Below are 18530 nucleotides of genomic sequence, written 5' to 3'. Positions count from 1 at the left end.
ATTTATTAGAACAACTTACAGGCAATGGCGCTAGTAATTGAACCGTGTCTAGCTATGAATAGAAAGAATCCAGCAGTTGCTCAATCCACAAGGTTGGATGTCTCATCTGGTCTTCAGTCGATGCTGAAATCCTGGAGAAGTAGGCTCTAATGCCAGTTAAGGACTGGACTTGCTAGCAAGGTGGGAGCAAGCAGGCAAAGATCCAAATATTCTATCTAGTTTCCCCTCTGAAAATCCCCTATCCTCTCCCCCCTCCTTCTGCTTCTGCTTCCTGGCCCAGGCATTCCCCTATACTGGGGCATAGAACCTTTACAGGACCAAGAGCCTCTCCTCCCATTGATGACCAACTAGGCCATCCTCTGCTACATATGCAGCTAGAGCCATGATTCCCTCTTTGATTGGTGGTTTAGTCCCAGGGACCTCTGGGGTTACTGGTTAGTTCATATTGTTGTTCCTCCTAGGGACAGGCATGTGCTTCCTTACCTCAAATGTTCAGACTAAAAGTAAATTTGTCTACTTCAAACCAAGCAAACAACCTCTCACTGGTGTACTCTCCATTTCCAGATTCTAGATGTAGTCAAGTTGATAGCAAGAATAGCCATCAGGGTTGCCTCTGCTGTTTCTGTTCCCTCTTTGGCCTCCCAGAAAGGCATATCATGGATTCTAGAGATCATCTGGGATACCAGAAATGCTGTCCCCTCACCTGGGCAGGAAGCGCTAACAGGAGCTCTAACAGTGAGAAGGTCATAGTCAAGATGTCACAGGAGAATCAGGCAAATGCGGGAGCTCTGAGTGTGACATTCATTTTCAAGACTCCCCTGACCTTTGAAAACTCAGTTTTCTGAGTCTGCTTCCAGGGTCCCTGGTCCCTATGATGATATTAGGGTATACATGGACCCTCCTTGTTAGGTTACATTCCTTTCATCATAACACACTGCAATTCTGGAGCATTTCAAGTCCGCAGCCCCTGTTCATTATGATGTGTCTCCTCTGCTGGCCAAGATCAACTTCACAGTTATTTATTAACTTAATCGATATTTTTAATGTTTGCATTTATTTATGTATTGTGCTCATGTATATATTATGAAGGTTCTTCCATGCCATGGATCACATATGGAGATAAAAGGAGAATTTGTGTAAGTTCGTATTCTCATACTGTGTGGACCACAAAGTGATACTTGGGTCATCAGGGTTGGAGGGACATTTTCTTACCACACCCTAGTCAATCTCATTCTTATCCATATGACCAGTATTTAATTGGGCCTTAATGGTTCCAATACTGGGTTAAATCTATGATAAAGCCAAATACATCAATGTATAAATAGAAGTTTCAGAATTACAAAGAAGCCTGGCAGGTTAAATTAAGGAATGCATGACCAGGAGCCCATATCCAGTCCAGCCTGACTCTCTGGAGGAAGTTTCGTGGGTCTCAGTGTCAGATAGTATTTAGTGAGAATTAACCTTGATTACAAATTATGATTACAGTCTTTATTATCCAAATACTAATCCAGAGCCTACAGAATGTCACTACAGGACTTCTTCGTTGTGTCTCTCTGCTTCCCTGGCATAACCCAGCATGTTTTTTCCTTCCTTCTCTAAGCAACAGGGGCTTCTTTGATTCAATTTCACCCCTCCAATGTACTCTTGTCCTGTCTGTCGTCTAAGCCTTTCTTGGTAGCTGTTCTCTCTATACCAAGTTCCCTGAACAAAGAATTGCTGGACCATGAGGGCTGAGAAGTTCCCGGTTCCTCCAATCTTGGGATGGAGAAGCCAGATCCCAATGGATGCTGGGTGTCCCTGTGCTTCTTAATCCCAGACATTTCTGTAGCTCAGCTGGGGAAATCCCTGTGTGCTCTGCTCCTCACTGCACCATCACTCAGAGGCCCCGTGTCAATGATGGCCATGGCCACAGTGAAAATGTGAAATGAAGAAGGCATTCAGGTTCTGCTTTGTGGAAAGAAGGACTGAGTAGGGGGATCATGAGAGATAGAGACAGAGATACAAGAGACAGAGACAGAGATAAACAGAGAGTCAGGCACAAGCACAGAGATAGAGAGAAGTAGAGGCTCAACTCCATGAAAATACCTTCAATGACTTACTACTATATGCCCATTCCGTATAACCAAGTTTAAGACCCATACAGCCAAGCGTTGGCAAAGACATGGAGCCACTGGCCCTTTCATTAGTGGCTGGAGGACATAGTCATTATAGATGACAGTTTGACAGTTTCTTAACCTACGATTGAATAATTCTACCTGCAGGTCTTTAGTTCAAGTAATTGAAGACACCAATCAGAAAGACTTTTAAAAAAAGTTTGTAAGAGCTCAATTAAAAGCAGTCACAATCAGTACATCTAGATGTTCATCAACTGAAGAGTGGCTAAAATGTGTTGTGTGCATATGTGGACTGACACTGTTAACAAATGACATACTTGACTCTCAAATAGGCTTTATTTAGTAACAGGACTGTTTAGAAAAAAATTTCTTTTCCATTACAGGACAGCCAGGGCTCTCATGTCTCTAAATTATATGCGCCTTCCAAACTATAGCATCAGAGAGTGGTTGCCTGGAGTAGAGACCAGGCAGTGATTGACATAGAGGAGCCCAAGAGAACTTTTATCAGTGAGAGAAATAGTCTCATACTTAAGGGCATGTGGTTGCATAGCTCATATTTTTATGCAAAATGTGTCCAGCTATGCTGGTAAATGGGCAAATTTGGTTGCATACAAATCATTAAACAACAAAGCATTTAAAAATACTAAAATTCTAAATGCTATTTTAGAATGCTAAAATTCTAAAGGCTGTTATTTGATGAAGTGTCCTGTGTGTCAGCAGAAACGGGGACCTCACAGGAGCTCCACAATGCCTTGAGGCCCCAGTACAAGTCAGGCATCACTCTACCCCCCCACCCACCCGCAAAAGGAAGGGTTCTTTGCCCAGCTACTCACCCAAGGCTAAAAGATAGCCTCATCTCCCATCTGTCTCCTGGTGTTTGAAAGGTGAACTGTAAGACTCTTCACTGGATCCTTAATGTTTCAGTGGTCCAGTCTTCAACAAAGTGCATGAAGAAGAAGGACTTTGGCAAGCCAGGAATGAACTTTTGTACCCCAGGGGTCAAGTTGGTCACAGGTAGGAATCTGGGGTACCATCAGGGTCTAGTGAATGAAGGATTCAGCCTCTCAATGACAGAGGGAAAATACTTTGGGGAACATAGGGGTAAATAGATTAGTCACCTTTGTAAAATGACATAAAGCATGAGAGTGTAGAGATGACAGTAAGGCAAGCAATGAAACCACAGGAGATGAGATAGTAGTAGTGCCTGGCAGATCCAGGAGGTCTCAGGGGGAAGATGTGCCCCCCCATACGTGGACATGCTCAGGGAACAGCCATCTCATTCTGTGAGACATTTCTGGACCCTCTGACACCATTTACACCTGCAATATTTATATTGTTATATTATTATAATCACATTTAAAGATTGAGAACTATGATCCACAAATAAGAAAGCACATTGTATTTTTAGGTCTGGGTTACTTCACTTAGTATATTTTCTTGTTCCATTCATTTATCTGCATGTGATTTTACACCTGGTTAATATTGCACATCAAATTACAGTAATAATGAGAATACTTAAACATATGCAACCATACTAATGATGCCCAAGTCCCAGTGCAGGTGGGGATGTGCAGCAGCTGGCACCCCACATATGTCTGAATGGGTTGAAAGATGATACAGTCATTTCAGAAGATAGTTTGGCACCATATTTCTGAGAATGAGTTCTTTCCTTCTACTGTGTGGGTCCTGGGAATCAAACTCAGGTCATCAAGTTTGGTAACAAGTGTCTTTCCCCCATTGAGCCATCTGATCAGCCTGCATAACCTTTCAAAGTTAAACATACACATAGCTGTACCAATATTTTCATCAAAAGAATTGAAAGGCATTGGTCACATAATGCTATGTTTGAAGTTGTCCATAAAATATTGCCTAGGAATGCGTGGTGATGCTTGTCTGCACTCCCAGTACTCCAGAGACTGAGGTAGGAGAACAGTGGATGGGACCCCAGACTGGGTTACATAGTGAGAGCTTTCCCTCAAAAAACATTGCATCTCCTAACCAAAGCAGAGTCTTTTCATGGAAGTGACTCAGATGTGCAGCTGCTGAGAGGAGATTATATACCTGAATTAGAATTGCTTAATTTCATCTCAAGCATGATCTGCCGGATGGCAGCTAAATACCAGTGCTTCTGCTTACAGAAGACAGGAAGTGATACAGGGTTCCCAAGCCATCTCCAGGTGCAAAGTACAGCAACAGAAAGCAGAGCTTGGGGGCATGGAGGGATTCTCAGGGTGAATGAAAACTATGGGCTCAGTCACTGTGCCAGGGCTTAGCACTCTCCTCATCTGTGCCCTAGTGTCCGAAAGAGGCAATGTAGGTGTCTTCACTCTCATCCATAGGTGCTGGATGAAAAGGGATTTTGTCCTGGGAAAACTGATGCCCAAGGAAGGCAAATTGGCCAGAGGTATCGGATGAGAAATTCAAAGATCAATAGGACAACAGGACACACCCTTTCAGTGACAGATGCTTTGGGGGAACATAAGGTATGGTTTAGCATCATTGTAAACGACAATATAAAAGAGGCCTTGAGTTGCTAGGGTTGAGACGTTTAAGTACAACAGTAACTTAAGAATGCCCCAAAACTTGGAATACCCAAGATACAATTCATAGACCACATGAAGCTCAAGAAGAAGGAAGACCGAAGTGTGGATGCTTCAGATCTTTTTGGAAGGGGGAACAAAATACTCACAGGAAGAATATTGAGACAAAGTGTGGAGCAGAGACTGGAGGAAGGGCTATCCAGAGACTGCTCCACTTGGGGATCCATCCCATATCCAGTCACCAAATCCAGACACTATTGTGGATGCCAAGAAGTGCTTGCTGACAGGAGCCTGATATAGCAGTCTCCTAAGAGGCTCTGCCAGAGTCTGACAAATACAGAGGCAGATGATCACAGCCAACTCTTGGACTGAGCATGAGGTGTCCAATGGAGGAGTTAGAGAAAGGACTGAAGGAGCTGAAGGGGTTTGCAACCCCATAGGAAGAACAACAATATCAACCAACCAGACCCCCCAGAGTTCCCAGGGACTAAAACACCAACCAAAGAGTACACATGGAGGGACTTATGGCTCCAGCCACATATGTAGCAGAGGATGACCTTGTTGGGCATCAGTGGGAGGAGAAGTTCTTGGTCCTGTGAAGGCTTGACTCCCCAGTGTAGGGGAATGCCAGGGCAGGGAGGTGGGAGTGTGTCAGGGCACTCTGGTCAGGAGTGGGTGGGTGGGGGAACAAAATCAGGGGAAGGGGGAGGGGGAGGGGGAGGGGAGAGGGAGTTTTGGGATGGACCGGGAAAGGGGATAATATTTGAAATTTAAATAAAGAAAATATCCAATTAAAAAAAGAATGAGGAGGATTTCTTTAAAACAAGAAGATACTCATGCACATGGTGAAGCCATCAGTCAAGGTTCCAGACACAGGAATGTCTTCTGTTAGACATGTCTGCACGTTTCTACCTTCTCTACTTTACACCCATGTGACACACAATAGCAAAAGATCTTCACAGATGTTAGATGTTCATGCAGGTGTGAGTGTCATAGTGTCTACAAACACCCTGAGAATAAGAAACAAACAAACAAACAAACAAACAAACAAACATATTATTAGAGGGATCCTACCAAGGCCTTCTGGTCAACTCTACTCTTGGCCTTGCTTGAGGTATTTATGAACATGTCAAGTTCAGTTTCTTACAAAAGTGGACAATTGCTACTTGGGAAGGAAATTGATGACATTTCCTCTCCAGGGACAATCTGCACAGAGGTTTTCAGAGGCTGGCATGCTCAGTGGTTACTGTCAGAGAGGTCTAGGAGCTGAGCGCTAAAAGCCTGTGTGGCTCAAATTCATTTGTAGAAACATAATTCCCTATGTGTTGATATTAACAGTTGGGACCCTTAGAGGGTCCAGAGTGCTATAGTTTGTACATCCTACCTGGAGAGGATACGAGTGTAACCTTTGGGTCAAACAGGTAGTAGATCTGCTGCCAAACTGACCCTATATTTCTCAGTCTACAGAACTTCATGTATATTTCTGCTGTTTACAAATCGTACACCTTATAATTTTTTGTTTGTTTATGAGATATAGGTCTTGCTGTGTTGCCCAAGCTGGTCTGGAACCCCTGGACTCAGGCAATATTTCCTTTCAGTTTCTGAGTATATGGGGGTCACAGAAACCTATCATAAGACCCGAGGCAGTTTGTGATCTGACTAGAACAGCAGCTTGAACTCAGGAAAACAATAGGACTTTGGATAATCAGGTTTACTACTGGCCCCTTATAAAGATGTGGAAACATGGGACTTGCTGAGAGAAGGGTGTGAGGTTTTGATATAGCCTACCCTGTATAGTCAACGTTCCCCAAAGTTTCTGGGTCTTGGAGAAAAAGGCAATGGAGAGAAGATAACGGAAGAGAGTTGAATGGAGTTTAGTACTAGAGGAGTGTGAAAGAAGATGGGGGCACTTTGGTACTTACACATCCACACTTACATGAGAGCCTTTCTGGAGTGGGTCTAATAAAAAGTTTGCCTAGCATTTTGAATAAAGAATTACATGTAGAGAGTTGGTCATATATGTTGGCAAAATAGACAACTATAGAGGTTAGAAATGGTTGTGTGAATGTTGGAATTAATGCAGTCTTCTAAATGGGCCGTGAGAACCTTAGGCTAACCTTGACTTTACTGAAGTTCACATACCTTTCCTGGGCACTATACAGCCTTGATTTTATCGTGATTTCCTTTTAGCTCTAGCATCTTCTGGGGAAGAGTCTTGGTCCAGAATGGCAGCCTTCTGGCCTTCAGGGCATGGCCCACAGAAGGGTGGATGTCCAGCTGCAGGTACAGATCATCTTGGTTTGACGCTGGCCAGTAGGGTAGATCCTCACTGTTGGGGTTCCTATGGATATACCAAACAGTATAGAAAAATGAAGGTCACTTTCATTTAAGGCCTGACCTCCCAAGGTAAGACAGGGCAGTGGACTAAGAAGATGAGGGGACTGATAAACATACTGATTTGGAAATACAAGTCTGATCCACTAGTTTCTACTCCCTGTGGGATAAGGTTACTTGGCCTGTGTTGTTTCTCCTTCTCAGAGGTCAGATCTAAAGAAAAGTACCACAGTACTGTGATTCATCCACCGGGCACTGTGAAATGACCAGTAACCAACACCTACAAAGTAACTATTTCAATATGCCTTGGGTACAAAGAATTCTAACCCATGAGAAAGGATCCATGAATGCTAATGAGGTCACCAATCACGAATGGATCCCTACATGAGTACCTAAGCCTTAGGAGATTGAGAGAAGATCATCCTCTCACCCATATCGTGCAAAGTTGGCCCAGTATTTCATCATCTTCCTGCTCAGCAGCTTCTCCTCCGCAGTGAAGCTAACTGCAGGGAGAAGACAAGGGTCCAGATGCCAGCCATTTAGCACATCTGCCAAAGTCATGCTTCATACTCACCATGCCAGCTGTACCCTAAAACCGAACTCTAGGCTTCGTTCCCTCCCTCCTTTAGCACCCAGCATCCAAGGTCCATTTAGCCCCCTAAGTAAATCCCCTCAGGCTTATTCCTGATCCTGTGGATCCTCATTTTCTCTAACACAAGCTAAACTAAGAAAGACCCAGACCCAGTGCAGGTTTTGAGCTGTGAGCTGGTACACACTTGATCCTGTTGGTCTCAGAGCCTTGGACTCCTAAATTGGGCTTGAGGCTCAGACATCCTTCAGGTACAAATTTGGTTCAACATCCTGTTCATGGAAAATAAAGAAAGACTCACATTTGAGGCCCCAGAAGAAGGATCCAAAGATAAGGTAAAGCTCATCACCGTGGTCAGCCTTAACATGCCATGGCCTGAAATACTTGAGTAAACTGGACCTATGCTGGAACTCATAGAAGTAGACAGGAGCATGGGAACCTGAGGGCAGGGATACATGGGGACAGAAGCGAGTCTTGGTATCAAGTTATCTGGACTCAAAACAGTTGAATGTGGTGACCCTTCTTGGAGCACTGGCTGTGGGAAAGCCCACTGTTAAATAATGACTCTGCCCTCCCTGAGGGAACAAGTCACAGATACCACTCAGCTGTTTCCTCATCTGTACACAAATAAGATGTCACCATCTTATACTCAATATAAGGATAAAGACTCTTAGGGTCTGGAACCAGAGATATGATCTAGACATGGGTCAAGACTGGACACAGAGCATGCCTAGGACCCACAGCTCTGAGCTTCCTCCCTCAACCTTGTTACAGATTACTCACGCTGAAAACGTGCTACTTGGAGTGCAGGGATTATAATTAAGAAGTCCCCTATCATCTCTCTGAACTGCATTTGGAGTGTCCAGGGGTCCTCAGTGTCTCTTAAGTACTCTTCTATTAGCAGGTCACCACACTCAGAAGGCAGCATCTACAGCATTGTGATGAGAAAAAAAAATGAGCTTGGGTGGGCGACATCCTTAGGGTGGGGGAATGCCATTGAGGTCTATTATAGGGGGAATGCTCTGAGTTACTTCAATCAGCTGACCCTCTCTAACCTCCAATTTCTAGGGTTGCTATCTGAGCAGGATATTGAGAGGTCTTCTCAATGGAGGCAGGTCTCAAAGATTCTCACCATTTGCTCTGTTGTGATCTTCATAATAGCCTTCAAGTTATTTCTATTTATTTTCCTTATTGTCTGAGAAAATTTGAAGATCTAGGGTGGGGAGAATGTTTTGAGTTTGAATTAGGCTAGATATGGATCAAAGAGTCTCTGAGTTCCCATTGCCCATATTATGAGCCCTCAGACACATAGGACATTATATCTGGACCTTACCTTAGGGATAATCCAGCCATACTCATCATTGTTGACACCAATAATGCTGGGGACAGGGTGAAAGTCAGCAGAGGCCAGCAACTTCTTGGGATGTCTGGGTAGGAATTTCCCATCCACCACAGCAGGCATAAACCTGAAGGCCTGCGGGGGACATTCAAGGTTAGTATTGAAGATCTATCATTCATATATATATATATATATATATATATATATATATATATATATATGAATCATTCATATATATATCATTCATACATATATATATATATATATGAATGTATGTATTTGAGACAGTTAGGTGTTATTTATTATTTCCCCATTTCCTAATTTGTCTCAGGAGCATCATTCACACCACACCTCTCCCATCTCATCCCTGAAAAGACCCTACGTTTAGACCCTACTACATACACGACTCTATGAGGCAAGCTGCACCTTTCATTTTGCACCCAGGATTAGAAGAATGCCAAGCCATGCAGATAAAATAATTTGTCCAGAGTAGTAAGGACTTCCATTCACACACCCTATTGCCTATCATCTTCCCAGACACACAATTTTGCCAACCTTGCTCATAGCCAGAATTTCTGCTTCACTCTTGCCTCGAAGGCAGCGCACCAGGGCTTCTGAGTTTGAAGTTTCACAACCAGATAGGTTTGCCACCTTCTGTAATGGGAGTTGGCATGAGAGAGGAGTATCTTTCCAGTCCCAAGTGGGTGACTGTCCCTAAATATAACATCTTGTTGTGTGTTATATACAGATTACAATAGAATGTAAAATTGTTCCTATTTTCCTGTTGCTCAGAGTTGACAGCTAAGAAAGGGATCATCCTGTCTGCCCCCGGCCCCGTGTGTGTGTGTGTGTGTGTGTGTGTGTGTGTGTGTGTGTGTGTGTGTGTGTTCCTGTGTAACAATGGGTATTGTGTACGATATTTTGCCTGTGAAAGTCAGAGGACAACCTCGGATACCATTTGTCATCTTCCTCCTTATTTGAGACAGGTTCTCTTCTCTTCTTTGTTGCTGCCCACACCAATGTAGTTGACCTTTAACCTTTAGAGCACCCCTGTCTCTGCAATTTACTTTACCATAGAAACACTGGGATTGCAAATAAGTAGTGGCCTTATGTGGTTTCTGGGGATTTGACCTCTGGACTGCATGCTGCCACAGCAGGCTCTCTCACCTACTGAATCATCTCCCAAACCCATGCATCCTTGTTTTGGCCAATAATTAAAGCTGCTGGGAGGAGCTTTGCAAGCCACATAATGTATTCAGCATGTGTGAAGTAGAGGTAAGTAGAACCTCATCCTTGAACCTCTTAGAAATTATTGGAAAGAAGCTATTTCTCATGGTTCTTGTTTCCCCACTGAACAGAGTACTAGAGTATATGAGGCTGAGGGCTATGGCAAAGTCAGGGCTGGGGTGACAGTTCACTTACTGTGAAGATCATCTCAGGGGAGTCAGGTATAATGGTAGGCAGCAGGGCCACCCCACTCTCCATGATGGCTCTATGGAAGAGTCCTTGGGACACGGGGGACAAGACATGGAAAGACACACTTGTGCCACCTGCTGACTGGCCAAAAAGTGTGACAGAATCAGGGTTGCCTCCAAAGTTGGCAATGTTCTGCTGGACCCAGTGTAGGGCAGCTGTTTGGTCTAAGAATCCCCAGTTGCCTCTGGCCTGCTCATCTCCAGTGCTGAGAAATGAAAGGGACAGGGATCAAAAGGCTGTCTAGGTTCTGCTCAGCCCCTGTTCTCCAGCCCAGACTTATGCTCACCTGTAAAAGCCCGGGATTCCCAGGCGGTACTGAGTAACCACCACCACCACATCCTCAGTGGCTGCCAGCACGGATCCATCATACATGGAAGCCATGCCTGCAACCAGTCCACCACCATGGAGCCACACCATCACCTGGAGAAGTCAAGAGATGCCAGGAGGCTTCTTTACAACACATGCTCAGTTAGAACTGCCTCCTAGATTATTAGCTGCTGTGTATCTCTGCAGATAAAGACCTACACAGGACTCCTCAGCATCCTAGATCCAGGTCACAGATGAGGAACTAAACTCCCATTAGCATATTTTCAAACCCCACTGTGGCATCAGGAGTCTCGTAGCCTGGATTAATGGATGTAAGTCTAGAGTAATGTCACCATCACTCTCAGACTCCTCAAGAGTGTGGAGAAGGATATCTCCGCAAGTATTTTTTTTTTCCTGATTATGAATCAAAAGGCTCACCAACTTTCATTAAGTACAACCAATATCCCAAAGCTAGAAATTTGGCTTATCTTAGGGTTGAGCCCTTGGACACCTGACTGGGTCTCTAGGGCTCAAGTTTGTAGCGTGTGTCCTTAGTTAATCCATAATCCAACTCTCAGGAATTAAGTTGTCCTGCATGGCCATGAAGCAAAGCAAGAAACAAAAAATCCAAACCTTCTTGGACCCACTAGGGGTAAGGCTTCTCTTCCATCAGTGTCTACACTACTTTGCCCCCACCCAGTTGACCATGGCCCAGCTCTCACAGGCAGGTTAGAGCCCTCCTGGGCGTGGGCTGGTGTGTAGATGTTGAGATACAGGCAGTCCTCAGACATAGAGAAGGGAGGCAGGATCATCTTTATTATCTTCAGACCCTCTAAATTCACTATATCATCATTTTGTAGACACCTGTTGGCAATGACAGACACTGATACCAAGGAATGAAGGAATGTTTAGTGATCCAAACCTGTGTGTCCTAGTAATGTCAGAAGATACACCCATACAGTCTCACGAACAGTAAGGTGTAAACCTGACCTGAATAATACTGACATACATAGACACACAGAAGTAGATAGGTAAAGAACACGAGGCCTCAACCCTACACAGAGCTAGAGGTAAATAAGGAATATTCAGAGTGGGAGGAAAATCTTCCCTAAGGAAGAGCCCTTTTATAGGTTATCCAATACTAAATGGCTGGCCATCACACACACACACACACACACACACACACACACACACACACACACACACACACACACACTATTAAACAGACTAAGCAGGTTATATTTAGAAATATGTGTGTGTATACATATATGCATGTAACAACAATCAATGACAAAAGAGGCTATGAATTTGAGAGAGCAAGAAGGGATATATGAGAAGGCTTGGTGGGAGAAAAACAAAGGGAGAAATGATGTACTTATATTATAACCTCAAAATTAAAAGAAAAGAAAAAAAGTAGACCCTTAGGATTTTCTTCTAGTCGCCCTCAACACCTCCTCTAACACAGGATTCCTCTCTACAATCTCATATCAAGGTAAGGGTCACTGGCTCTGTGGAGGCTGAGAGGCGTCCAGATTTCCAGGGAGGTCTCCAGTTGAGTGGGGGCAACCTTTGTGAGACTGGAACTTTGAGACGTCTTGGATTCTCTGTGGAAATGATTAACTGCCGGTGGTGCTGTTCACCCCCTCTCCTTGTACGATTTATTTAGAATCACATGGGAAGAGAGTCTCAAGGACAGACTGTCTAATATGTTGGCCTGTGGGGATTATCTTGCTTACATAAACCAAAGTAGGAATACTTGTTTATGGTGGGTGTCACCATTCCCTAGCAAGGGACTTCTGAACTGAGTGAGTAGTCAGAGTGAGCAGACTATCAGCAAGCAATCATGCATTCTTTGCTCTCTTTCCCCAATTACAAACGTGATGTGACCAGCTTTCCTTACTGTGACCTCTGCTAAATACTCCCCCTCCCCCATGATGGTTGTAACCTGGAACTGTGACATGTCTTCCTTCCCTAAGCTGCTTTTGTCAGGGTACATTTATTACAGCAACAGCAAATGAAAGTCAGGTATCTGGATATTTGGGTGCTGTTTCTACAATGGGGCTGTAGGAATGGATGGACAATGCTGTACTGTAGGGAATAAGAAATCCTTCATCCCATGTCCCGACTCTCAGGGAATCTCTTTTTCCTATATATTCTCCAGTGGAAGCTTTCATCCATGTTCCTTGGACAATGGCATTTAATCTTCTGGGTTGCCACGGTGACTCTGCAGGATACTCATTACTGCTGCCCTCCCAAGGGACTTGTAGTGCATGACACCAGACTCTGGGCCCCTTCACTTGACGTAATCTGATTCTGGGATGACTTTAGATATGTTTTCCACTGTAGCACTGGGAGCTAACTCCCTTTATGTACCAAGCTCTAACCCAGTAGTCTGACATAGTTGTTCCATTCTAATCCTTAGCATATGCATCAGAAAAATGCATGGAAGATGTCCCTCATCACAGGCAGAGAACTGCTCTGTAGCCAAGAGGGAGGAGACACTTCCGCATGGCCTAGATGTTGGAACATATTTTCACCCCAGTACCAGAAACCCTCTGGGTCCAGAACTTACATGGCCGGCTGTGAGGTCCCATCTCTCACACCACTCCATGGCTCAGGGGCCTCAGGAGGTGCAAAGCGCAGTGGTCCTACAGGAGGCTTGGCAAAGGGGATCCCCAGGAAGTTATGGGCTCCAGCTTTGATGTCTGTCAAGTGGACAAACTTGCCTCGGACCTGTCCAGTATGTGTGTTTCTGATGGGGCTGGCCTCTGATGAGTCAAGACCTGTTGGCGAGATATCATCCGGGTTAGTTTTCTGGAATCACTTGCCTGGGTAAGTCGTGGAATTTCCCATTTTGTTATTATCAGAGCTCACAGGAAGGGAAGCCAGGGTTCCTCAATTCAGCTGTAACAGCTCCCCTATGCCCCAGGCCCAGGAACCTTTCCTAGTACCCCTTTGAAGGGTGTCACAGCATTTCTCTGGCCAAAGAGGTCACACACTCAGAGCCATTTGGCAGCCCGGAGGTGTTATTGTTATGATTACCCAAAGTTAGGAACAGTCACAGCCACACATAGATGTGGGAAATGCCCCTTTTGCTCTTCTCCTGACCTTCAGGTCCAGCTCCTTGGAGCCCTTTACACTGGGCTGGATCCTCAGCAGGCAGTAGTCTTCGACAGCTCTGACCCCCAGTGTGCTATGGCGCCCACTCTATGAATTTTAGTGGGTGCATTGGGTGGCTCACATTCCTCATGCTTTCATCTGTCACCTGGATGAACTCCTCCCTCCATGGTGCCTTCTTCCCACAAGCTCAGCCTCTGACTGACCTGGGCTGCTCTGACCCTGCTCCCCACCACCCCACTTAGGGAGTCTCACCCTTCACATGGAGGAGGAGAACCAGGAGCCCACAGGCCGCAGCATCCAGCCATCCAGGAAGTCTGTGCACTGGCATGATCGGCTCCCAGGCCTGAATCTGTTCCTCAAGAACTGAAAGCAGAATATATAGGCCTTGCCCAGACAGGACCAAAAGGAATGTAGGTGGGACAGTCCGTGGGGTGGGGCAAAGTTTTTTTCTTCCTGACAACTAAACGCAGAAATGACAGGAGACAATCAGTGACCAGCTGTAGGAAAAACACACCTCTGCAGTTTCTGCTCCTTGGCCTCTTGGGGAGGCACAGATGGCTTCTGTGCTCTGCAGTTCTTCTGAGATATCAGGAGCTCTGTCTTCAAACCCAGATCCACCATGACCACTGTTCTTGTGCTCACTGGCAGAGGTCAGTGCTGTTGCAGAGGTCAGGGGACAAAACGCTGTAACAGGAGAAATCGGGGGGTGGGGGGCTTCTCTGAGTAGGCAAATATGGAAGATGCTATAAATGGATAGAAGCTCAATGGCTGGAGCTCAGAACACCATGACCATTACAGTGATCTTAGGACTTCCATGGACTGCTCCCAGAAATCCTGGCTATGTCATTGAAACACTGGAATGTTGGCACTTCTTAGTCACATTCATTCCATCTCTATACTGTGTCTCCTCTGGTAGCTAGCTCCTGCACAGATCAACACACAGTCCTTTATTTACTTGGGAAACACTTTTTAAACCATTTTCTTATTGTTTGTTTGTTCATTTAATTATTTACTTATTGTGTGTGTGTGTGTGTGTGTGTGTGTGTGTGTATGTGTGTATGTAGGTGCGTGAGTACTCACATGCCATGACATGAACGTGAAGGTCACAAGGTAAGTTCTGGGAGTCAGTTCTCTCATTCCATCATGTTGACGTGGGGGATCCAACTCAGATCTTCAGGCTTTGTTGAAAGTCTCTTTACCCATGTAGGCACCTGGCCACCCATCACCTCCACTTGACAACAAGTGACATTTCATGGCTCCAGTAGTGATGAGAGTCTGGGCTCTCAGAGCCTATGAAGAAGCTGGAGACACAGGCTTCTAAACAGTTTCAGAATCTTAGAGAACCCTGGTGACTACAGGATGACTACATCCGTGACTACAGGATGAAGAGTTCCCACCTAGCTTGGTTTGATTTCCAGGAGGAAGTGGTGCAGAGATCCATACCAGACAGCCTTGAGTTCCCTCTGAGAACTGATTTTGGCTCTCACTTTCCCATCCCCAACAGTTTAGGGATTCACAGTTGGGAGTGGCAGGACTTCTTTCTTTGGTTCTTTTCTGGCTCCTCTGACATGAAACAGTCATGGCTTCCCCTGCCTCCTTCCAATCTGCAAGTCCTGCTTTTGATTCAATATTATCCTTACAATGCACTCTTGTTCAATCTGTGGTTTCAGCCCTTCTTGCCAAATGCTTTTCCTTCTTCAGTTCTATAACCAAATGAAATGCTTGCTCATGGGGTCCTGAGAAGTCCCCAGTTTCTCTAAGATCGAGGTCAAGGAACCAATTTTTTTATGCCTCCTGGGACATCCTGGTACTTCTTATTCCCAAACCATTTTAACTCAGCTTAGAAAAATCCATATGCACTGCCTCTTACAGTACCGCCATTCAGAGGCCCAGTGTTAATGATGGTTAAGACCATAGTAAAGATATGGAATAAAGATGGCATTGGAGGGAAGCAGAATTGAGAAGTGAGCAAGAAATAAAGAGAGAGGGGGGGGGAGGGAGAGGGAGAGGGAGAGGGAGAAGGAGAGAGAGAAACAGAGTCTCAAAAATTCATCATAACACATGCAATGATACATCATCCATACCCATTCAGTTGAATCAGAGGTAATTCCCATTGGGCCAAGTGCTGGCTAGGATTAGGAGCCATGTATCTATCTCCTCATACATGGCTGGAGAAGATGTGAAATGATATAGTCACTATAGGAAACAGTTTGACAGTTTCTTTAGAAGTTAAACACACCTATTCTATCTACTCCCAAGTCTTTAACCCAAAGAAAAGAAGGCAGCAATCACACACACACACACACACACACACACACACACACACACACACACACACACACACTAAAACAGATTGAAAAAGTTCATAAAAGACTCCTAGTCCATGATAGAACCTCCAGGGCTCTGATGTTTCCAAATTATATGCAACTGCCAAACTTTAGCATTAGAAAGTTGTTGCCTAGGAGCAGAGACTAAGTAATGATTTACATAGGATCTGAAGAAAACTTTTTTCCCATAAAAGAAGTAGTCTTATAGCTCCTATTTTTAGGCAAAATGTGTCCATCTATGCTGGAAAATGGGCAAATTTGGTAGCATAGAAATCATTAAACAAAAAAATTAAAAAATAGTATAGCTACTGAAATTCTAAAGGCCATTTTGTGAAGTGTCTGTATGTCCACAGAAATGGGGACCTCACAGATGCATGTGTGCAGCAGGAGCTCAGTAACCCCGCAAGTTCCCAGGACAAGTATTAGCCTCAGTTCTTCTGCACTCAAAGGAAGGGTTCTTCTCTGCTCAGCTACTGAGCCAAGGCTAAAGGATATTTTCAATTCTTTTCTGTCCCCTGGTGTTCAGAGAGAGGAATACAAAAACCATCACTTGGACGATGGTGTACTGTGGTTAGTCTTCAACAAAGTGAATTGAAAAAGGAGGACTTTTCCAACCTAAGAAAATTGTACCCCAGTGGGGCAAGGTGGGCACAGGTAGAGATATAAGGCAGTGCCAGGGTCTAGAGAATGAAGGAACCAACCTCTTTATGATGGAAGGAAAAAGCTTTGGAAGAACCCAGGGGTTAATGGAATACATTTTTGTAACCTTTGCAAAGAGACATAAAGCATGAGAGTTTAGGGACAACACTAAGGTAAGAATAAAAAAGAAATCACAGGAGATAAAATAGTTGTCATGCCAGAAGGACCCAGGAGGGCTCCTGGGACATATGTGCCCCTCCACATGTGGACTTGCTCAGAGGTCAAACAGGGATCTCTGTTATGGGATGTTTCTGGACCTTCTGATACCACACCCCACTTCTAGGACACACCTGACAGACACATAGTTTCCAGATGTCCTAAGCATGCAAATGTGAATATCATAGCATTTCCTGACTGCGATAATGAGAACAAACTTTAGCAGACAGGAACACAGACACAGATAGAGACACAAGACTTACAGACAGATTGATGGACACACACACACACACACACACACACACACACACACACACACATTTCAGCTCTGCTAATGAAGATTTCTAGACCCACTTCTCTTTGAAAAAAAAATTGTGCCACTCAACACTTGGGAAAGGTACAGATGAATTGATTATCTTGAATGCCAAGTTGCATTATATGTTGAAACCCAATCTATAATGTAGTAAAATTAAGAGTTGGAGCTGTTAGGAAGATATCAAATCATGAGCACCATTGTTTATCTCTTATATTTTATGAGAACATAAGGTAAAATCTTCAGTCCAGAGAGCTATCCTTGTTACACAGCAGGTCTACTGTCATCTTGGCTCTAGGACTTCTTTGTCTTTAAAACTGAACGTATTTCATCTGTTTATAAGCTATATAGTATATGACACACACACATATAAAATATACATATACGTGTGGTATATATCTTATCCCATATGACATATATACTCATTTACATATATAATATGTACTATTGAGATGCAGTGCCCATGTAACAAGGGGGTTACTCTTGAAATACTGAGAACATGCAATCCTCCTGTCTCTGTCTCGTAACTGGGACAAAAGCATCAGCCACAGCATCTAATGTGCAGTTTGTGATGATTTTATTATAATCACTGTATTAGGCAGGGGTCCCTAGACTAACAAGACTGATGGAGTACACATGTGCTATAGAAGGGGATTTACTAGAATAGCCTTGTATTTAAGGGGCTGGGTACTCTAACAATGGCCACAGGAAGCCTGAAGACCGTAAGAACCCCAGTTTCTGCTCAGTTTACCAATCTCAATGCTTTCACAGTTGCAATCTGGTATGGAAGGCCTGGAAGCTTCCTAGTGAGTTGCTGGTCTTCATCTCATAATAATGGCTGAAGGCAGCAGCAACAACAGAGATGGACACATTAAAAAAAGTAAGCAAGCTTGAAACATTGGTTTTTAAATATCTCCTTATATGTAGGACACAGTCAAAAGGTGGCATATACTCTGGGGGAGGTTTTCTTTCCATTGGGAATTTTCCTGGAAGTGTCCTTTGAGACCCACCCAGAGGTGAGTTTCTTAGTTGATCTTATCAAATCGACAACCAAGATTAAACATTACCTCAGCTTACAGGTAGTGAAAGATGAGATTAATACAATTTTATTGGCCAGTGTAAGTATGAGAAAACTTGGGACTCACTGAGGAGTAGGCATGGAAATTATACACACAGCCACCATGTCAACAACCTACAAAGTAGCTGTTCTATTTGAG

At 44.2% G+C, this 18530-nt stretch overlaps 1 protein-coding gene across 4 annotated transcripts; it reads right to left on the bottom strand.

Moving 5' to 3' along the window:
• Positions 1–394: 394 nt before the first annotated feature.
• On the bottom strand, positions 395–14170 carry Ces2f (carboxylesterase 2F). 4 transcript variants are annotated; one of them, XM_006531382.2, is made up of 14 exons: positions 14071–14170; positions 13271–13481; positions 11421–11562; positions 10679–10812; positions 10339–10597; positions 9472–9570; positions 8911–9051; positions 8710–8790; positions 8361–8505; positions 7879–8016; positions 7419–7491; positions 6797–6995; positions 2948–5664; positions 395–1964 (listed from the first exon to the last, which is right to left on the bottom strand). In XM_006531382.2, exons 1-12 carry the CDS (start codon positions 14144–14146, stop codon positions 6809–6811), a joined length of 1686 nt encoding a protein of 561 aa, XP_006531445.1. In that variant the 5' UTR covers positions 14147–14170; the 3' UTR covers positions 395–1964; positions 2948–5664; positions 6797–6808. The 4 variants fall into 4 exon arrangements, with proteins under 4 accessions (XP_006531445.1, NP_001073334.2, NP_001344198.1 ...); NM_001079865.2 differs by lacking the exon at positions 395–1964 and having other exon boundaries at positions 5563–5664; positions 14071–14169; XM_006531384.1 differs by lacking the exons at positions 395–1964; positions 2948–5664; positions 7879–8016 and adding an exon at positions 7765–7849 and having other exon boundaries at positions 6979–6995.
• Between the last annotated feature and the right edge of the window lie 4360 nt (positions 14171–18530).

Source organism: Mus musculus, chromosome 8 (assembly GCF_000001635.26).
Source record: "Mus musculus strain C57BL/6J chromosome 8, GRCm38.p6 C57BL/6J".
In the NCBI taxonomy this organism is placed as follows: Eukaryota; Metazoa; Chordata; class Mammalia; order Rodentia; family Muridae; genus Mus; species Mus musculus.
The sequence above is the reverse complement of the archived record's forward strand: the minus strand, read 5'-3'. Positions and strand labels throughout refer to the sequence as shown.